The sequence below is a fragment of the Brachyhypopomus gauderio genome, chromosome 1 (genome assembly GCF_052324685.1).
Source record: "Brachyhypopomus gauderio isolate BG-103 chromosome 1, BGAUD_0.2, whole genome shotgun sequence".
Lineage (NCBI taxonomy): Eukaryota > Metazoa > Chordata > Actinopteri > Gymnotiformes > Hypopomidae > Brachyhypopomus > Brachyhypopomus gauderio.
The window spans coordinates 53,133,077-53,156,451 of NC_135211.1; the positions used below are offsets into that span (position 1 = coordinate 53,133,077).

Consider the following 23,375-nt stretch of genomic DNA (forward strand, 5'->3'; position numbering starts at 1 on the left):
AGACGGATGCACTGACACAAGCAAAACTAATAATTATAAAAAATGCTCAACATGATGCATTTGCAAAAGAGTTTAAACATGTTTCCAGAGGTGATGTCCTCCCCAAGTCCAGTCCTCTGAGGAAACTGAACCCCGTTGTGGATGCAGATGGTCTGCTGAGACTCGGAGGGCGCATCTCTTTGGCTGAAATACCCTGGGAAGAGAAACACCCGATCATTGTCCCCAAGAAGCACCACATAGCTACCTTATTGGTAAGGCATTACCATGAACAGGTCGCACACCAAGGCAGGCATCTTACAGAAGGTGCTGTCCGTTCTGCTGGTCTGTGGCTGATTGGAGGCAAAAGACTGGTGTCAAACATAATACGTAAATGTGTGATTTGTAACAAGAGGAAGAATGGAAGAACAGAATATGTCAAAACTACCTGCTGAACGACTCAATCCAGGTCCTCCGTTCACAAATGTGGGTGTCGACGTATTTGGCCCCTGGATCATCAGTGCAAGACGAACTCGAGGTGGCATTGCAGAAAATAAACATTGGGCGGTCATCTTCACCTGCCTTGTTTTGAGAGCTGTGCACATTGAAGTGCTTGAGTCTCTGTCATCCTCGAGCTTTGTAAGTGAGAAGATTCACAGCTGTCCGTGGTCCTGTTCCTCTCTTCCGTTCTGACCGAGGAACAAATTTTGTTGGGGCATGCAAGGAGCTTAAAATAAACTCTGAAGACCCCAAACTAACAACTTATCTTCAAAACCGAGGCAGCACATGGACATTCAACCCTCCCCACTCCTCACACATGGGTGGAGTGTGGGAGCGGATGATAGGTGTCGCTCGTAGAATTCTAGATGCCTTGCTGCTTAAGACAAAAACACTTCACCTGACTCATGAGGTTCTGGTGACTCTCATGTCTGAAGTTATGGCCATCATGAATGCCAGACCTCTAGTTCCCATCTCTTCCGATCCAGATATGCCCACTGTTCTGTCACCTGCAATGCTCTTGACACAGAAGATTGATCCAGTGTCACCACCACCAGGAGAGTACAACCTCAAAGATCTCTACAGCAAGCAGTGGAAACAGGTCCAGGCTTTGGCTGATGCATTCTGGAAACGCTGGCGTCAAGAGTATCTGACATCACTTCAGCCAAGACAAAAGTGGCATGTGGACAAGCCAAACCTGTCAGAAGGAGATGACGCTTCTAAAAGACACTCAAATCAAGAGGAACGAGTGGCCTGTCGGAGTGGTGGTGAACGCCATTCCCAGCAAAGACTCCAAAGTCCGCAAAGTGGATATAAGGGTAGTCAGACAGGGTAATCAGAAGGTTTATTCTAGGCCTGTCTCCGAGGTTATTTTACTCATCAAAGGGGAATAGTGTTATAAAGCATTATAACAGGCGGGGAGTGTGATGTTCTGTTATTAACATAGGGAAACATTGGGGACCTCTAGTGGTCAGAACTTGTTGCAGTAACATTCATTTGAGCCTTCAGTGTTCCCGTAGTTAGTTCAGGTTGTATGAAGGAATTAAACAGTCACAGTTTTTTCTCTGCGTTATATGGCCAGGAAAACATTTGCCTGTGAGTAATATTGTGTTTAGTTGTTGTATAACTTTATACTCAGATTACGTCTGATGTAAACCTTGGTTAAGGAACGAAAATAAGTTATATATTCCCAGAGGTGGGCAGTAACGAAGTACATTTACTTAAGTACTGTACTTAAGTACAGTTCTTGAGTATTTGTACTTTACTTAAGTTGATTTTTTTTATACTTATGACTTTCACTTCACTACAGTTGAATAACAAATACAGTACTTATCACTCCACTACATTTCTGTCCAGCTCTCGTTACTCGTTACTTCCACACACAACTCTCCTCCCCTCCCCCGATAGTATTTTCACAGGTGACAGCCTATCAGCAATCAAGGATGTGTCTGTGAGGTGTAAAATCAAGTTCGGTGTCGCTAGTCGTTCTTTTCCTAAATAACAGCAACATGAGCGGAGACGGCGGTGATGGAGCATGCCAGGGTTGCCAACTTTTCAAGATCGCTTGGAGGGAGATTTGAACCTGGACTTGGTGGCGAGTGTAAATTGTTGATCGGGGGTGGCGAACGTTACCGGGGCGGTGAAAAATGGACACAAATTAAGTATTATATCGCGATCACCGGTGGTTGATAGATATAGATCAGAGGTAAATAAACTAGATTTTTTTTCGGCGTGAGATATCGGAACTGTGGCGTGAGAGCGTGTGAAAATGGTCAAATGCGTGTGTCTCACGCTCAATGTGTGAGAGCTGGCAACCCTGGCATGCTCTTTTGCACCCATGGCTGTATCTCGACAAAATGTTCCAGTTTTCTGAACGGATTAATCATTCCTATCGTTTTAAATGTATGCTTTGTTTACCAAAAACAAACTATATCACTGCATACCAAAATTCACCATCCCACCTGAGGAAGTATATTATGGTATGCAGCCGAAATGTTTTGTTAAGTGACTATGTAGTCAGAGGAGCTTTGCAGTAAGGCTAGTGAAATGACTTTGCCTGCTCACTCCACTGCTAGGTCTGCTAGGATCACTATAAATAATGTTAACATTATATTGGCAAGTAATTCAAACTACGGAAACATCAATAAGGGAAACCGTGTGGGTTAATCGAATCTTGTCAAATAATGTTTCCATTCTAATGTCAGTGTAGAATTAATGTCAATAATTCTAATGTGGCTGTGATTTCTAGTTTTGAAAAGAGTTTGTTAGCATGTTGGGTGACATGGAGTTGGTGGGCTTTAGCCATACTGCAAAAGGTTGTAGCAAGGTTAGACTACCAAGATGCCACACTGCTAATTTTACTTTGTCTTTGTTTATATTGACTGTAGCATAATGTTGTATTGGATGACTGAATACCTAACTAGCAAAGAGAGAAAACCGTCATTTTATTATTGACTTTTAATATGGTAACATAATTTGCTTAAACAGGTTAGGCTAGGCTAATCAGTGAATTGTGGTTTTAGAAAATGTTTTTGTTCCTTAAACTAAAGTGTAGGTTAAACTTTTCTGCTACCACTACCTGAATGATGTACATCATTGGAATATGCCTTATGGATTATTATCAAAGACTGTATGAATATTATGCCCAAAGAGGATTTGGTAGAATGTATAATACTTTTAAACTATAACTTTTTTACAAATGTGACGGAAGGTGTACTTTAAAACTTAAGTATTTTTAAAAGCAAGTACTTCAGTACTTTCACTTAAGTAAGATTTTGAACATGCAACTTTCACTTGTATCGGAGTAGCATTTGACCAGTGGTATCTGTACTTTGACTCAAGTAATGAAATTGAGTACTTCGTCTGCCTCTGGTCTTAGCCATGTTAGTAGTTGGAGTTTTACTGATTGTGTGGGGTGGACAAGTGTCTTTATGCAGCTAACCACCTCAAACAGGTGTTAGTAATTTAGAATAATAAGTGGAGGTGGACTTTTTAGAGGCAGATTAACAGGTCTTTGAGGGCCAGAATTTTTGTTGATTAGCAGGTGTTCAAATACTTATTTGCAGCAGTAACACACAAATAAATTATTAAAAAATCATACACTGTCATTTCCAATTTTTTCTCTCTGTGATTTCTGATCATTTCTCACAGTGGACATTAGGGGTGTCACGATTCTCTAAATCCTCGATTCGATTGTATTTCAGATTTTAGGTTCACGATTTGATTAGATTCTCGATTTACAGCAGAGAGGCCTATGCCAGTTTTAGATTAGTCTATGGTCAGTCATTGGTTTGATTAATCAAATTTACGATATCTTATTTCAAAAGGTGGGTTTGATATAAGTGATGCAAAGTGATACAAGTGATCTGTAATACACCACATTGTGACGGGCAGGGTGTGCGAACCAAAAGGAAGCGATCACGCCAAGTCACAGGGAAAAAGGATGGTTTAATAGAAAGTGTGCAAACCTAAAACCCATGCAATAAATCCAAATTAAGGATATAATGACCAGCGGTCAACTGGTACAAAGACAAGACATATATAGGCAAACAAACGACCCTCAGGTGAGACGGATCACGGGCTCCGCCCACCTGAGGGACGCACATGACGTCACCAAACAACGACAACAGCCGCTGTGGACAGAGGCGGCCGGTAGGGGGCCGCCTCACCGTGACACACATTAGGCACTAATGGTCAAATTTAAATAATTAGGATAAATGTAACAATCTTGTTCTCAGTGGAAAACAACAAAACAAACAAATAATAATAACAAAAATGAGAGGTCACAGAGGGTGGACGGAGATATTTTTGAAAACGGAGACAAAAACCTCAGTTTTTAAAAACCTCCGGCGTCGTGTGGACGGGAGGCTAAAACGGAGACAAAAACCTCAGTTTTTAAAAACCTCAGGCATCGTGTGGACAGGGCCTTAGACGATCAGCCGTTCTCTGTCGTAGAGGATGTGGGATTTCGTAGGCTAATAGAGCACATTGAGCCCCGTTATGTTTTGCCGAGCAGACGACATTTCTCAGAAGTGTGTTTACCTCAGCTGTTTAATGTTGTTGCAACTCACGTCACGTTTTTATGAGAGAATTTATATTTATCTTTCAGGCCAGTCAGTTATAATTAAATTTAACTCGTATAAAATACATATATTTATCCTCTCAGATAAAAACGGTCTGCAAGCGAGTTAAATTTAATTAGTGATCGGCCGTTGTCAGCGTTATCGCCGTTAACATTGGATAGTGCGCTCCCGTGGAAAGGAATGGAGTGGTGTGGAGCCGATGCGTAAGCACCCAATGCCCAACAGCGGGGTGGCTTAAAGCCACCGGACCATTTGGGGCAGTCATGGCCTGGTGGTAAGGGAACTGGTCTTGTGACCGGAGGGTCGTAGGTTCGATTCCCAGACCTGAGGCCATGACTGAGGTGCCCCTGAGCAAGGCCCTTAACCCTTAATTGCTCACTTGTATAAAAAGAATGAGATAAAAATGTAAGTCGCTCTGCATAAGGGCGTCTGCCAAATGCCATAAATGTAATGTAATGTAATGTTAACGGTCCACCACAAATTTTATTTTATAATATGCATTACTGTAATGTCAGTGCTAAATAAATATTTTCAAATCAAATTTTGTAGTTGATTTATTCTTTGAATAGCAATGCCTTGATTTTAGTGAGGTTAGCCATAAATCCAATGTTACTAATAATTGGCATAATGTATTTCGGTGTTTCGGTTTTCGGCCTTGGTTTCCTCATTTTCGGTTTTCGGTTTCAGCTAAGAATTTTCATTTCGGTGCATCCCTAGTGTGTGTGTGTGTGTGTGTGTGTGTGTGTGTGTGTGTGTGTGAGTGTGTGTGAGAGGGAGAGAGAGAGAGAGAGATTTTGTTCTCTAGTTGTGTGTGTAGAGGAGTGTGTTTCTCTATGGAGACTTGGGTGTTGCTCCAGTACACAGGAGGTTATTCTAGCTCACACACACACTGAGGAGTCAGAATAAACCCTAAACCCTGCATAGAGGGGCTCAGTGAATGTGGAGTGGAATGTGTGTAGGTGTGTGAGTGTGTGTGTGAGAGAGGAGACGCTGTAGAAGGACAGAGTGCCGGCCGGCCAGTCCAGATACACTCCTACTCTGCTGGAGCTGAACGGGGGGGCAGAGATGTCAGTGTGGTTATTATTGTGCCAGACAGTGTAACTGTTATTAGAGCAGAACAGCATCCAGGACTTTATATTCCATCCAAACATAGAGTTTAAACTATCTCCTTTCCTGCTGATTCCTTTATATGTCACTGCTATACCAGCATCTCCACTACACTCAGCCTCCCAGTAACAGCGTCCAGTCAGACTCTCTCTACACATCACCTGATCCCAGTGATCAAATCTCTCTGGATGATCAGGATACGTCTGCTGCTCCTCAACACGCGTCACCTTTCTGTTCCCCTCAGACAGAGAGAGACGTGTGTGTGCTGTGTTTGGGTCCAGTGTGAGCTCACACGCATCTGCACACAAGAAGAGACATTAGAGGAGATGACACAAATACTGTGTGTGTGTGTGTGTGTGTATATGTGTATCTGTGTGAGGGTGTGTGTGCGTCGGTGTATGTGTGTATATATCTGTGTGTATGTGTATCTGTATGTGTGTGTATTAACTACATAGCTGCTGCTTACATTTTCTTAGTCCTGGTTTGAGTCTGATCTTCCCTGCATGATCCACCCTAACACACACACACACACACACACACACACACACACACACACACACACACACACACAAATATAGAAATAGAGGAAGAAAAGTCATTTACTCACACACACAACTTCCCTCCCTCTGTCTGTCTCTCTCACACACACATATGCGTCTAGATAACAGGACTGTCTCTCTCTCACACACATATACATCTAGATAACAGGACTGTCTCTCACACACACAGATGCACCCAGATAACAGGACTGTCTGTCTTGCTCACACATACATGCAGATAGGTAGCACGACTGTGTCTCACACATATGGACCCAGATAACAGGACTGTCTCTCTCTCTCTCTCTCTCTCTCTCTCTCTCTCTCTCTCTCTCTCTCTCTCTCTCTCTCACACACACACACACACACATACGTGACTAGATAACAGTACTTTATCAAACACACACCAAGATAACAGGATTCTCTCTCTCTCTCTCTCTCTCTCTCTCTCTCTCACACACACACACACACACACACACACACATGCACCTAGATAACAGGCCTGTCTCTCACACACACATATCCACCCAGATAACAGGACTGTCTGTCTAGATAACAGGACTCACAAAGGTCTCACACACATGCACTTAGATAACAAAACTCTCTCTCTCACATGCACCTAGATAACAGAACTGTCTCCCTCTCAAACACATACACCTAGATAACAAGACTGTCTGTCTATCACCAGTGATGTCAGTAACGCGTTACTCTAATCTTACCACTTTTTTCAGTAATGAGTAATATAATGAGTTACTATTTCCAGTCTAGTAATCAGATTAAAGTTACTTATACAAGTAACTGTGCGTTACTATTTTTATTTTCCTTAGTAAAAAATATATATTTTTGCTTTCTTCTTGGCTCAGTTATACTTTTGCGTCTGACCGTAGCGTTCGACTCCGCACACTGCAAGCGAACCTGTGAGAGCGTGAGCACGTTCATGTCATTCTGTGCAGTGTTCTCCGTAACAATATGTGGTAGTGTAAAGAAATACCCCTCAAAAACAGGGAAAGGAACATGTAACGTCTACTCCACCCCAACCTATGTGAGGTGTTCATGTTTCCCTTAGTTTAGTTTTTAGTTGAATCTCCGTAGCGTTCCCCTGTCACGCTCCTTGATCCCGCCTGCCCGTTATTAGTCTTAATCAGCTGATTTGGGTTAACTCATTGATGTGTTATGCCCGTATGCCCAGTCCTTCCTTGTAAGTCAATTTGGTTAATTTACTGTTGCGAGAGTTTGTATGTTCTGTTCCCTGTGTTTGTTATCGGATCTGCCCTTGGTTTTTCTCCTTGATCTTTGTATGTTCAGTGTTTGGCAGACATGTGAACAAGTCACTAAGTTGCAAGTAACAAGTAAGTCTCAAGTCTTCACAATCAAGTCTCGAGTCATGTCCCAAGTCAATACAAGCGAGTCTCGAGTCAAGTCCCAAGTCTTAAACTTCAAGTCCTAGTCAAGTCACCAGATGTAATTTCAATATTTAACACAATTGATGCAGTTGATTAGTAGTATATTAAGGTAGTCAGACTAACTAACCGTTATAGCATTATGTGAAATATACATAGCAGAGACTTACTTTTGTTTGTGCAGCCTCAAATGTCAAACAAAGTTTGAAGTGGTTGCATCTACATATCTTGACTCCACAAGTCTTGCATGTCACAGTTCTTCTTTTATTCACAACAGCATATTCTTTATAATTGAACAGGATCATTTTTGGGAGCATGTTGTTTGTCCTCTCCGCACAAATTCAACGCTGCTGCCCCCTCTACCCTGATCAGCTGCAGAACTTCACCTGTAGCTATAGGTTACGGATAAACTGAGCTGAGCACCATTTAATACAAAATTATCCAGTTATGTGATTTTATATTACTTATTTAGTATGTTAAAATAAGGATTTCAAGTCTTTTCAAGTCTTAAAGCTCAAGTCCGATTCAAAGTCCAAGTCAGTAAAGGTAAAGTCTAAGTCAAGTCGCAAGTCTTCAGTGATGTTGTCAAGTCAAGTCACAAGTCATCAGTTTAGTGACTCGAGTCGGACTCGAGTCCAAGTCATGTGACTCGAGTCCACACGTCTGGTGTTTGGTCTATTCTGTTAGATCTGTTCCTAGTTGTTTCCTTGATCATCATATGTTTAATTTTTGTGCTCTTTATTAAGTCTCGTTGTTGTCTCCTGTTAGTTACATTCGCCAGGTCTGTTTTGCGTTAGTCCGGTTAATTGTATTCCTATTTTGAATGTGGTTGTTTGTTTACTGTTTGTGTGATAACCTATTCGTCTTTTGTGTATTCTCTGTCGTGTCCGAGAGGTATTAGTCAGAGATAGGGACTCGAGTCACATGACTTGGACTCGAGTCAGACTCGAGTCATTAATATTAAGACTTTTGACTTGACTTGAAAAAATATTCAGAGACTTAGAATTGACTTGGACTTTTACACCAATAACTTGGGACTTGAATTGGACTTGAACCTGTTTACTTGCAAAGACTTGATTTTTTTTTTTTTACCCCAAATCAAAATTTTAAAACGCATATTAATATATATAAAGTGCGCCCCATTACTTTAATTTACGTCCTTCTTACGCAGACCAGTCCTCTGCTTTTCCACACTCTGTATGTGTGTGTGTGTGCATGAGCTGCAGCACAACCAATCAAATTAAAAAGACAAACAAAAAAAACGGAAGTAAAAACGCTAAAGGCAGATAATGGCGCTACAGAGAGTAATTTCTTTTGGGTACATAAATTACGAAGTAGTCAATAAAAAACTTCGTATTCTCTGGTTGATACCGCTTAGCTTTCACGTGTATGCTAAACGTAAATAACGTAATATTACATAATAACATAAATTATTACCGGGCAGGGTGTAAAATGGACACAAATTAAGTATTATATCGCGATCGATTGCCAGTGGTTGGCGCCAGAGTGAACTAGTAACTCATTGAATCATAGATATGGATCAGAGGTAAATAAACTAGATTTTTTTTTCGGCATAAGAAATCGGACGTGTGGCGTGAGAGCGTGTGAAGACGGTCAAATGCGTGTGTCTCACGCTCAATGCGTGAGAGTTGGCAACCCTGGGTTCTGTATCTGAACTCAGGGAAAAGAGCCTCTCTCTGTCACCATCATATCCAGTTCTATCTCAGCATGGATTGTGTATTTGAAGACATCTATGTCGAGAAAAAAATATATTGACAAAAGTGTAGCGAGTTTTCAGCTATGGGGGCATAATTCTACTGCCTCATCGTTCACAAACGACAGACAGACTTTTGGCCAGTTTGGTCTTTTGCAAATGCAATGCAGAATAGTTTACTGAAATGTCTAAAGATGCAGATTCCTGTTAATTGTTCAGTTCTTATATTTGTTTGTCTTGTGTCACTCACACATGGACACACATGTTCTCTAAGAAACCAGATAAGAGAAGAGAGGGGAAAATGCCGTTATGGTTCTTTGTATTGTACTGTGAAAATATCAGCACTTTTTATTTGAACATGGAGTTCTACTTATGACTTTTTCACAGAATATTTCTGGAAAATTGTAGTTTAAAGTATGAATATTTTTGCAGCTAAGTTTAACAAATTGAACTGTGTAATAAAGAGGTGTAATTTTAATAATTTTTTTTTATACTTTGTGTTTTCAGTTGCACATGTTTTATCAAGATTTGAGGAGAATACAGATTTTAAAAAGAACACATGGTCTATTATTTACATTTAAAATATACCTGCAAAAAAAAAAGACTCGAAAGGACTTGAAATTCCAAGTTTCAAACTTGGGACTTGACTTGACTGTTGCCTGTCTTGAATTGAGACTTGACTTTACTTGACTGTCTTTGCTTGAGACTTGACTTGGGACTTGAGGATAAAGACTTGGACTTACTTGAGACTTGCAAAACACTGACTTGGTCCCACCTCTGGTATTAGTCAATGAGTTCGTTGTGCTATCATTCACCTAAGGAGTTTTATCATTGCATTGGCAGTGTTTAGTTGTCTGGAAACTCTGTGTGTGTATGTAAATGTAATGCCTCGCCGTTCAAGAGCGATTCGAGCTGATCTGGTTAGGAGACAGGAGGTAACTCCTGCTCCTTCTAATAAATCAGAGTCTCAGCAGCATTTGTGTCCTTCTCCTAGTTCTCGTTCGTTACAGAACATTTACCTGACGAATTTTAATGTTGCATTGTGTTCCGGGTTTGAAAAGTGCTGGAATTTTGGCTAACATAGGCCTACTTAAAAATGCTTGAAATTGTAATTTTATTTTGTTTCACAACAGGAGATACATTATTTATATAATAACTTACATATTAAAGTAAGTGAGACTTCAGGGGATTTACCGTGACGTTTATTCCACAACAGTTAGCAACTCTCACACGGGTACAACGTAACTCTCCTAGCCTTCTTCTACGTCTCTATCGTTAAGATTACTTGACTCCCTGATGCCTCCTACTGGAGTAATGAGACATTTACTTAAACATGTGACCTGAAGTATCAGGATACCACATCCCTCCCCTCTTAAGAGAAAACTACTCCCATGATCCTATAATTTAACAGTTACCGAAATCACTGAACATTACAACCCTCATTCCGAACATTTACTGTACTAGACAATCCAAACAACCAGGTTGTAAGTATCTACTCAATTATTTAACAACAACTAGGAAGATAGGTGAACTACCATCCTTCTAATTAGTTTTGTAGCCAACTTTAACTTTTTTTTTTTTTACAAGTTCACTACTATTTCACAAAGTCTCTCAGATGATTAGGAGTCTTTCTTGTACGCCCTGAACGTCGCAGCACCGGCGAATGGTCTACTCTCTCTCCTGGCTGACCAGCTGGAAGGTGAACCTGTGCAGTTTCAGCAGGTTCCCTCACATCCTCTCCACCTGACACTGGCACCACAGAGACGCTAGGGAAATCCTCCATGGTCCCTGGAATCGGAAGGTCCACTAGTTCCCGTGGGCCGTCCCGCGCAGGTACCTCTGTCATTGGAGCGAGCCGTCTCCGGATCTGATCTATGTGACGTCTCATGGTGCGTCCATCCCCCAGCTGCACCGCATAGGAGACAGGGCCGGTGGTCATGTCGATGACAGCAGGGACCCATCTTGGTCCATAGCCGTAATTCCGTATGTACACATCATCACCCGGAGAGAAACTTCGCCACTTGGTGTGTGTGTCATGCTGTTCTTTCTGCTTGAGATGTTTGCGTCTAACCTTCGACTTCACATCCGGTTGCAGAAGATCCAGTGTGAAACGCAGTCTCCTTGACATCAGCATTTCCGCTGGAGACAAGCCTGTAGTAGATTGAGGCGTAATTCTGTAATTGAACAGAAACCTAGCTAATCTTGTTTCTAACATCTCTCCCTCAGTCTTCTTTATTCCTTGTTTGAAGGTTTGCACGGCTCTTTCGGCTAACCCATTGGATGCCGGGTGGAACGGTGCAGATGTGATCTGCTGTATGCCATGTTTCAGGAACGATTGGAATTCAGACACTATGGTCTGAGGCAGGCCATGTGTGCTAAAACTCTGTCTGAGTTTTTCAATAGTGACGTGACTCGTTGCACTGCTTGTGGGATACACATCAAGCCATTTCGAATGTGCATCCACCACTATGAGGAACATCTTGCCTAAGTAAGGGCCTGCGTAGTCCACATGTAATCTGCTCCAGGGTGTCTCTGGCCATTCCCAAGGATGGAGAGGCGCAGCAGCCGGAGACTTCCTGTTTTCTTGACATGTGTGACAGGACTGCACTTCCTTCTCTATATCAGCATCCATTCCAGGCCACCACAGGTATGAACGTGCCAACCCCTTCATTCGGGACATGCCTGGGTGCGTGCAGTGCAGTTGCTTTAATTAACAGGGTGGATCTGCCCCTTTTTGGAACAACCACCCTCGCTCCCCAGAGCACACATCCATCCTTGAAACTAAGCTCCAGCCTCCTCTGGCTATAGGCCTTGAATGTTGTAGCCACCTCCATAGGCCAGCCTTGTAAACACCACCGCAGCACCTGTGATAGTGTTTCATCTTTCGCTGTCCATTGTTTCACCTGCATCATTGTGACTGGTGGATCATCCATCACCTCCAGCATCAGGACTTGACCTATCTCCTCTTCCTCCTCCGTTTGAGGCAACGGCAGCCTGCTCAATGTGTCTGCGTTTGGGTGGTCTCTGCCTGGCTTGTACAACAACTGGTACTCGTACGATCTCAGGAGTGTTGCCCACCTTTGTACTCTCGGGGACCCCATCTGCGGTACTGGCTTTGTCTCATGGAACAGTGACAGCAATGGCTTGTGATCCGTAGTAATAGTGAAAGTCCGTCCATATATGTACTTGTGAAACCGCTTGATCCCGAACATGATGGCCAACCCCTCCTTGTCCAGCTGCGAGTACCGTTTCTCTGCTGGTGTCAGTGTTCGTGACACAAACCCTATGGGCTTTTCCCCACCATCCTCCATGACGTGCGACAGCACTGCACCGACACCGTACGGTGAGGCATCGCATGCCAGGACAAGTTCTCGGTCTGCAGAATAATGACACAGGACATCTGCTGACTTCAACAGCTGTTTAGAAAAACAGAATGCAGCTTCCTGCTCGTTCGTCCAGGTCCACTGGGCATCTTTCGTCAGTAATCTGTGTAGTGGTGCTAAGTGTGTGGCCAGGTTAGGGAGGAACTTATTGTAGTAATTCAATAGGCCCAGATACGCTTTCAGCTCAGTCACTGTGGTTGGACGTGGAGCTTCCTCAATGGCTCTAACCTTGGACTGTACTGGGTGCAGCCCCTCTGCATCAATCCTATGACCCAAGTATTCAACCTGGTCCTGTAAGAGGGAACACTTGCGTCTATGCAGTCGTAATCCAGCCTCTTTTAATCTCCGGAGTACCTCGTCCAGTGTACTCGGGTGCTCTGCCTGGTCTCTTCCCGTCAGCAGAATATCATCGAGGTAGACCGCTACTCGAGGCAGACCTTGTAGCAAGCTCTCCATCGTTCTCTGGAATATCGCTGGCGCAGAGGAGACTCCAAAAGCTAGCCTATTGTAGGTGAAGAGGCCTTTATGCGTGTTTATTGTTAGGTATTTCTTGGACTCGTCATCCATCACAATCTGCTGATAGGCATGGATTAATTCGAGCTTTGAGAACTGTTTCCCACCTGCCAGTACACTAAAGAGGTCTTCTATCCGGGGAATAGGATATTGCTCTAGTGAGGAGGCACGGTTCACAGTTAATTTATAATCGCCACATATCCTGATGGAACCATCCGGTTTCAACCCAGGAACTATAGGCGCCGCCCACTCCGCATACCTCACAGGTGATATAATGCCCTGTTCCAGGAGCCTCAATAACTCCCCTTCAACCTTTCCCCTCATGGCATACGGAACTGAGCTTGGCCTGAAGAACTTTGGAAGGACGTCCGCAGACACCCGAATTGTGGCTTTCATGCCCTTCAGCATACCTAACTCTTGTTTGAAAACCTCCTCGTGTCTCAAAAGCACATCCTGCAATCCCTGTTTTTCCGTTGTTACATGTTTTATTTCCTCCCACTTCAGTCTTAAAGCCTCCAACCATCCGCGACCTAACAAACTAGGGCCAGTACCTTCCACCACCACTAAGGGCAGTGTCTTTCTCTGATGTGCATAAGTCACTTCTACGTTTGCTACACCCACTATTCTGATGTTTTCTCCCGTGTATGATTTCAGAGACAATTTAGTTTCTTCTAGTCTAGGGCGTTGCTTTCTCTCCCATTTATCATTGAATTCCCCTTTATTCATAATGCTTACACTACATCCTGTGTCGATCTCAAAAGTCACTTTCTTTTTATTCACCACCATTGTTACCTCCAGTGGCTTGACTCTCTGTATTGAGGCTTTTGTTTTGATACACGCCAGAGTGAATGCTTCCTCCTCCTGATCAGAACCATCCGCGTCCTGTCTCTGCACACTGAAAGACCTGTGTGACTTTGGGCCTTTGCGCCTCTGCTCTTTCCTGTGTGTCTTCAGTGGTCTGTAACCCCCATCCTTTGCACTTTTATTTCTACATGCCACTGCTATATATCCTATTTTTCCGCAGGAATGACACTTAGCTTCTTTAAATCTACACGTGGCTCTCTCTTCTTTTTTCCAGTCCCCACTCCTCATATTTCCTGCCATATCCACTTTGTTACAAGCTACGGGCGCCTTTTGTAGGTCTTGTGCGTTTTGGTTTGCAGTTTCTGCAGCTACTGCCAACTGAAATGCTCTCTCAAAAGTTAGATCTGGCTCGGACAGCAACCGCCTTTGAATCCTATCGTCCGCAATCCCACACACTAGACGATCCCTTAACATCTGTTCTAGCGTGCCGCCGAAATTACAGTCATGAGCAAGTCGTCTGAGCTCCGCTACAAATGCACTCACAGATTCCGAAGGCTGTTGGGAACGCGAGTCAAACTTAAACCGTTGCACGATCTCGCTTGGTTTGGGACTGAAGTGCGCCTTCATAATTTGTGTCAACTCGGTGTATGTCTTTGTGCTTGGCTTATCCGGACTCACCAGATTCCTCATGAGCTTGTACGTGGCCGGATCCACCACGCTGATTAGGATAGCTCTCTTCCTGTCCCCGTCATCGATCCCGTTTGCTTCGAAAATCTGATCGAGAATCTTGCAGTACTCATCCCAAGTCTGCTCTTTAGCATCAAATGCCGACAGGGTGCCAATCATGCACGTGGCCAAGATTACCTTTCCTTCCGCGCTTCAGTAGCCCAAGGAGTCGTACCAGTTATTTTCTTATCACCTGCCACTCGCAATCTGCGATAATTTTATTTTCTTTCTTTTCCAGATATCCTCGTCGCCAATATGTAATAACTTACATATTAAAGTAAGCAAGACTTCAGGGGATTTACCGTGACATTTATTCCACAACAGTTAGCAACTCTCACACGGGTACAACGTAACTCTCCTAGCCTTCTTCTACGTCTCTATCGTTAAGATTACTTGACTCCCTGATGCCTCCTACTGGAGTAATGAGACATTTACTTAAACATGTGACCTGAAGTATCAGGATACCACAATTTAAATGTCAGGAGATACATTACAGTTAAAAATGCACTTCCAATAAAGTGAGTATTGGAAAAACAAATTTTGCTGCTGAATGTAACTATAGTTAGTATACTAAAGTAACTTGTAATCTAACGTAGTTACTTTAAAAATCAAGTAATATGTAACGTAACTAAGTTACTTTTTAAAGGAGTAATCAGTAATCGGATTACTTTTTCAAGGTAACTAAGCCATCACTGTCTATCACACACACACAGGGACCTAGATAACAGGACTGTCTCTCACACACATGCACTTAGATAACAGGATTGTCTCTCTCTCTCGCACACACATGCTCCTAGATAACAGGACTGTCTGTCTCACACACACTCGCATCTAGATAACAGGTTTCTCTCTCTCTCTCACACACACACACACACACACACACCTAGATAACAGGCCTGTCTCTCACATACACACACACATAGATCCACCCAGATAACAGGACTGTCTGTCTAGGTAACAGGACTGTCTCACACACACATACACCTATATAACTGGACTCTCTCTATCTCACACACATGTACCTAGATAAAAGGACTGTGTGTCTCTCACACACACATGCACCTAGATAACAGGACTGTCTCACTTTCTCACTGTTATGATCAGAGATTTTTGTTTTTGTTTGTTTGATTGCTTTGGAGTTATTTTGCAGGTTCTCCAGATGACGCAACGACCTGATTACCAACTGGTGTGGGAGTCATGTGGCTTCATTGTGAAGGATGAGATTGGATGGCATCAGCGCCAGAGTACTGAAGTGCTGCGCAGACCAACTGAGTGTAATTGTTGAATACATGTTCAACATGAGCCTGTGTGGTAGCGGTACCAAAGACTCCACACCCAAAGGACCTAAACAGTTACAGGCCAGTGGCACTGACGTCTCATCTGATGAAGACACTGGAGAGACTGGTGCTTGTACATCTCCGGCCATTAGTAAAGTCATCGATGGATCCACTTCAGTTTGCCTACTGGCGACTGGTATTGGTGTGGACGATGCTGTTATCTATCTGCTGCAAAGAGCGCTTTCTCATCTGGAAAACCAGGGAAGCACAGTGAGGATCATGTTTTTTGATTTCTCAAGTTCTTTTAATACCATCCAACCTGGACTCTTGAGGGACAAGATGGATTTAATAGGTGTGGACTTTCACATGTCTGACTGGATTTTGGACTGTAGGTACCATGCTAAACCAGCAGGTGGCAGTACCACTGGCAACACATGGAACAAGCTTGCTTTGACGGAAGTAAGGGTGTGTCTACAGTACAGGTGTTTAAATACCCCGAACAGCCATTCATCTCTCTCTCTCTCTGGTTTGACCGACACATAGGTTAGACCTATTAAAGAGAGGCTCCGTAATATCTCCTTCTCTCTCTGGTTTGACCGACACATAGGTTAGACCTATTAAAGAGAGGCTCCGCCATTTCTCTCTCTCTGGTTTGACCGACACATAGGTTAGACCTATTAAAGAGAGGCTCCGCCACTCCTCTCTCTCTCCAGTTTTCTTTACTGAGAGCACGCAAATTTTGATACGACTAACAGCAAACAGCTGAATGTCGTATTACCTCATTAACGAGCCCGAGTTACACCAATCAACCGATCAACGTTACCGTGACGACAGATTCACCGATTTGCTTCAATCAAGCTTGCTAACGCGGCCACACGGACTGAAACAAAGGCGATCAACTCCCTGTTGTTAAACCGTGAACGAGACTCGCGTTCCTGGACGATTCCCCACCACACCTGGACGACGTCGTTTAATCAACGAGGAGCCTGCGGTGGAAATTCCCTCCTAATTCCAGGAGAATTCAGGGAGGACGACAAAACCCCAAATCCTCAACACGTGAGACTCTTACCGCTGGGCATAGTTCATCAAAGGGCATAGTTATTTGAACTACAGAGTTAACTAAGTTTTTTTGTTAATACATTCTGAATGTTTGTGTTTAACTTTATTTTCATAAACTTCGTTAAGATTTGTACACACAAGTTCTCCACCTGGCATGCAATCACCATGTTTTATCTTCTGAATATTTGACAACTTGTAGTTCCCATTCTCAGACACACTACATTAATTTTTAGTTAGTAAGCCAGCGCCATTACTCTTTGTTCTGACCACGTTGGAATAAACCAGCTGAGCTCATTAACATAGTCGCGCTGCTCTACTGTTTAAAGTCGGCGCCATTTTAGTTGCTTTGTTCTCCATAGGAGAACTGAGATTACAACTCCGCCTCCTCACACGCGCACAAGCGCGCACACTTACTCCTTCCCTTTTTTTTACACACACACACACACACTAGATGCTGAGTCTTCACTGTAAATATACTGATCCTTGTTGATGCTGTTTGTTTTAGAATAGTTGGTTTAAAATAAATGTATCCTTTATTTTCACCAAATTGTCTGTTGATGTCATTCAAAAGTGGTTGTTGCCAAAACCTCCAAAGAATTCATAGTTAAATCCTTCAGATACCAAACCATTAATTACCTTTAGTTGATAACTAAACTTGTGGTTCTGGTATAATTAGAATATGAGACTGATTCTAAATTAATGAGACTGATTAATAATTAAGGTAAAACAAATTATATCTACTTTAAAGGATTAGTAGGTGAAACCCCTACAGGACTATCTTACGCATCGGCCACAATATGTGAGGTCGCGGGACTGTGTGTCGGACTTGGTGGTATGCAATACAGGGGCCCCACAAGAAACTGTCTTGGCACCGTTCCTTTTCACCCTGTACACTGCAGACATTAGGTATAGCACACAGAACTGTCACCTCCAAAAGTTCTCAGATGACTCAGCTGTTATCAGTCTCATCAGTAATGAGGACGATCGAGAATACAGACTGGTTATTCAGAACTTTGTGGACTGGTGCCAAGCTAACCGTCTCCAGATAAATCCTGGGAAAACTAAGGAGCTGGTGGTGGACTTCCAAAAGCGCAGTCGCCCTCACCCAACACCGGTGAACATCCAGGGAACGGACATCGACATGGTGAACTTGTACAAGTACCTGGGTGTTCACCTAAACACAAAACTGGACTGGTCGCACAACACTGCTGCACTTTACAAAAAAGGCCAAAGCAGACTCTATTTATTAAGAAGACTAAGGTCATTTGGAGTATGGGGGCCACTCCTTAAGACCTTTTTTGACACTGTGTTGGCATCAGCCCTTTTTTATGGTGTAGTGTGCTGGGGCAGCAGCATCACTAATGCAGACAGGAACAGACTGGACAAACTAGGAGGATGGGAGGATGCTAAAAAAACTAGCAACTCTTATAGACAATGAATCCCACCCCATGTATGAGACGGGACTAATAAAGGTTTATCTTATCTTATCTTATCCATGTGAATATTAAAATCCCCAGCAATTAAAACATAATCAAAATCAATTAAAATCCTAGAAAGCATTCTGCTAAATCTTCAAGAATATCTGTATGTAGTCTGGGAGGATGATAGATAACAATCAAAAGAACTGAATAAGTACTGTTGAGTTGTACTGCCAGATATTCAAATGTAGGATGTTCCCCTAATGAGATCTGCTTACAGCAGAATGGTTCATGGTAAAAACATGCAACACCACCACCTCTCTTATTTACTCTAGAGACATTAAAATATTTAAAGTCGGGAGGCGAAGCTTCATTTAGCATATATAATGAAGTAGTGTGTTTCAGTGTAATCATGTACTTATGTTCAGTTCATGTTATGCATGTGCGTATACTGTGACCCAGGTTAGGGGGAGTGCAAAGGGTAAAAGCACTTTGTTAACTGGTTGTCACTAGTCTACTATATTTGGGTTATTTAGCTGTCTCTGTGTTCAACTGATACATCAGTTTCTTCTGCTAACTCTAGGGAAGTCCATATTAGGAGATACACACATGTGAGACAAAACAGCCTGCTGGGCGCCTATGTTTTGGAACATGCTGTGCTAAAGATAACCTGCTTGCTAGAATTGCTGAATTGTGTTTAGAATTGTATATAAGCAGGGGGACTGCCCCCCTTGCCTTCAGAGTTGTCATGCTTAGATGAGACTCTCATGTTTGTGTCTGTCTTGTGTCTTTGTCTTATTTATATATATATTTATATTTTTGTAATAAATAAACCACGTCTGAGTCCTCATACATTTACTAGAAAATTTGTGCAAAAAATAACTTTGTAAGTCTAGTCAACTTAATTTTGTAAGTCTAGTCAACTTGACTTTAAGTCCAGTCAACTTGACTTTGTAAGTTGACTGGACTTGCAAAGTTATTTTTTGAGCAAAGAAAATTAAGTAGTTCATACAAAGACTAGTTGTATTTGATCTACATAATAATCTGATGCAAAAAATTGCCTTGATTTTTTAAGTAGATAAAGCACAGTATTTTTATCAGTGTATAAGGTAACTAGAATGAAAGTTCTGGGTGTTGATATTGTCAATATAAATGTCTTGTGATGAACGCCAGGTTTTCATTCCGTGTCGGAGCGATGACACTGGTATTGTAGGCCCCAACTGCAGTGTTACACCCCAGGTGAACCTCGGAGAAGAAAGATATGTGATGTGGTAAATATGTAACATATTATTCAAAGGCCAAACTAAACAGATAAGTCTTTAGACGAGTTTTAAACATTGAGACTGTGTCTGAGTCCCGAATAAAGGCAGGAAGATTATTCCACAGTTGTGGAGCTTTAAAAGAAAAGGCTCTTCCACCTGCTGTGATCTTTTTGATCCTAGGAACAGTTAATAACCCTGCGTCCTGTGAACGAAGTGAACGTGCTGGGTTGTAATGATCAATAAGTTAACTAGTTAAAAATAAGTTAACAATAAGTTAACGATACTCTGGAGCTAAGCCATGCAGTGTTTTATATGTTAATAAAAGTATTTTATAGTCAATACGGAATCTAACTGGCAGCCAATGTAATGACGATAGTACAGGACTAATGTGATCAAATTCTTTAGATTTCGTTAAAACTCGCGCTGCTGCGTTCTGAACCAGCTGGAGTTTGTTTATCGATTTACCAGAACATCCAGCTAGAAGACTATTGCAATAATCTAGGCAAGAGGATATGAATGCATGGATTTGTTTTTCCGCATCACTAGTATTTAATGTTTCTAATTTTAGCAATGTTGCATAAGTGAACGAACGCTACCCTAGTTATATTATTAATGTGTGTATCGAACGAGAGATCTGGGTCTATTGTGACGCCTAAGTTCTTTACCTCTGTGCTGGGGGTTATAGTAAAGGAATGTAGATTAAATGCAACATTACGTATCTTGTCTCTCGCTGCCCTAGACCCAACTATTATTAGCTCTGTTTTATCTGGATTTAGTGCAAGAAAGTTACACCCCATCCAATGTTTTATCTCTTCTACACACTTCTCGATTTTACTGTTTACACCGAAATCATCGGGTTTAATCATCGGTAAATATAGTTGGGTGTCATCTGCGTAGGAGTGGAAACTGAGGTCATGCTTATGCATAATCTCGCCTAAGGGTAACATGTAAAGTGTACATGATACTATTTGATTAGAGATAATGTGTCACGTAGGGCTACGCCCCCCTCTCCTAGCTGTCGCTCCGGGTTCCCTCGTGTCTGTGTTCCTTGCCCGTTCATCTATGATTTGTCTCTATGATTTCCTATTGTCTGCCACGCCCCTGTCATCATTGTTATCACCTGTTCCTTGTTCAAGTTCTGTGTATTTATAGTCCCTGAGTCTCCTATGTCGTTGTCGGTTATTCGTGGTATGTTCCGTATTGGATTGCTGTTGGCCTGTTATTCGTGTGCTCTGTGTTTCCCTGCCTTGTTCGCGTTTCCCTGTTTTCGTCATGCCTATGTATCATTGTTATTCGGACTGCCCTCCCGTTATGACCCCTGATTGCTTTTCTGACGACGATTATGGAATGCCCTGTAATAAAACTCGCTCTTCTCAGCGTTTGTGTCCGTCCCCTCGCTCCGCAGCGCATGCTGCGTTACATAATGGTTTAACTGATTGTAAACTGCTTTTTCTAGAATTTTAGAGATAACCTTTTATTTTAGAGATAATCTACAAGTTCTCCCCATGCCCAAACAATAACTGAAGCTCTGGTAACGTTTATATGTAAGGTAGGGTGACCATATTTTCATTTGGGAAAACCAGGACACCTGGGTGTTGTATGTTGCTTGCATACTGACAGTCACGCTGTCTACATTCTGATTAAGAACAGGACTGCCCTCACTGAAGGTTAAGATTGGGCGTTTTGAAAATAAACAACCATTAAATAATGTGATAAAAAAGCAAATTATTCCGAATCATTTCGAGTAGGCCTGTGTGTATAAATATTTAACTTAAGTTTAAGGTGCTTGGAAATATTAAAATGGACCTTGAAAGTGCCGTACAAGTGCTTGAATTCCACCTTGTTTAGGTGTATGAACCCTTCAAACATGACTTTGTTCATCGCGCTGAAGCACGGCATACGCAAAGTTACAAAATTCGAGAGGTGCAAGGGCGGAGCCACCGCGACGTTGTTTTCGGCACGTGGACCCTCACGCCGGTTGTGATACTGTGGATCACAACATTTTGCTGGATAGACTAGAAAACACAGTAGGTATTAAAGGAGTTGCCCTCTCCTGGTTTAGATGTTATTTGACCAACCGCTTCCAGTGTGTAAGTGTTAATAATAAAACCTCTAAATCCGTGCAGGTTAATATGGTGTCAGACGAGCAGGGCGTGATCGAGGAGCAGGGAACTACACAGACACGAGGGAACAAGGGAAACCAGAGTGACAGCTAGGAGAGGGGGCGTAGCCCTACGTGACAATTGTAAATCTTGTAAAGATTGTAAATCTGCTTTGTGACAACGTGTTGTGAAAAGTGCTATACAAATAAATTTGACTTGACTTGACTTTTCCCTCAAGCGACCGAAATCCAGTCATAGCATAGAATTACAGTGGCTATCTTGAAGGTTGTGCAGGTTCTTGACTCTATTCAGATTATTTTATCTGAGTCATTTTCAACATTAGCAAGTTGCCGACTTTGATGTAATTGCAATATTCAATGTGTGCAGCATGCCCTGGTCCAACTGGTATCCTTAGCTAGTAACTGGCTCAATATCCACTGAATATATATCACTGAACTTCTTAGACATGCACAACAGCAGCATTCTTGACCAATACGATTTCCGGGCTGAATATAACTTACACCTTTCAAATTAAAAGCTCCAGGAATTACTTCTATATTTAAATTATCATCATTAGATTATCATAATAAACACAAAATATCACCAAACTCTCTTACAGATGTGTACCTGGTGTACCTTTCTTATGGTGGCTTACTAGTAATGGCAAAGCTAGCGAGTTGTTACTTCACTGTAATGTTCAAACGTAGCTGGCTAAAGCAAAGATACAGATATATAGATAAAGCAAGATACAGCCAGAATAAGCCAGAAAAAGATAGATAAAGCCAGATAAAGTGAGTAAACAGCCTGACTAGAATCTCCTGTCGAGTTCCCACACTGCTTGTAGACACCTGGGCTCCATTTTGGTAGCATTATTAGTTAGATAGTTTACTAATGTCATTTGTCAGTGCAGATGCTGATAATAGTGATGGGCATTTGAAAATGTTAATTACGTGATAAAAAAAAATCATCTAGATGGACATAATCAGTGTTATGAATTATTCCTAAGAGCAGCTAGATAGAGTATAATACACTAAACTCTATAATCTGTCAGCATTGGGCTGTTGTCGCTGTCAATATACACAAATATCTAACAAAAATGTTAGTTTTCCAAGGTAGAAATATTACTATGTCATGGTAATAAACTGTTTTAAATGTCTACACTTCCTCAGTAGACTGACTGAATTTCTCCTCTGATTAAGTAAATCTTGATAAATATACGTTTCCTAACTGTCTTCTATAGGTAGAGTGAAGCAGTGAGAATGTTTTTCCACATAATGTAAGTAGAGAAACAAACTTGCTCCACAAACCTCTTCACTCTCATCACATCCTCATCTCTCCTCCACCTCATCTGATACTCTGTGAATTACTCTGATAACTCTTCAGCCACCATGTTACAAACACTCACCTGATCTAATTAGCGGATTATAAACCCCGTGCTGATTGACTGAGGGAGAAAGAGGATGAATCTGATTGGCTGACCAAGGAGGAAACCATGGAAACAAAAATGCAATTGGCTCT

General features: G+C 42.1%; 1 protein-coding gene across 1 annotated transcript in view; it reads right to left on the reverse strand.

Annotated features, from left to right (window-relative positions):
* Positions 1-5,434: 5,434 nt before the first annotated feature.
* The window catches only part of LOC143525410 (NLR family CARD domain-containing protein 3-like), a 36,448-nt gene continuing 18,507 nt past the window's right edge, over positions 5,435-23,375 (reverse strand). Inside the window, exons 5-6 of the mRNA XM_077019318.1 lie at positions 6,130-6,176; positions 5,435-5,961 (exon numbers count right to left, since the gene is read on the reverse strand). Of these exons, the coding sequence (XP_076875433.1) occupies positions 5,435-5,961; positions 6,130-6,176 (574 nt within the window). The remainder of the gene's footprint in view (positions 5,962-6,129; positions 6,177-23,375) is intronic.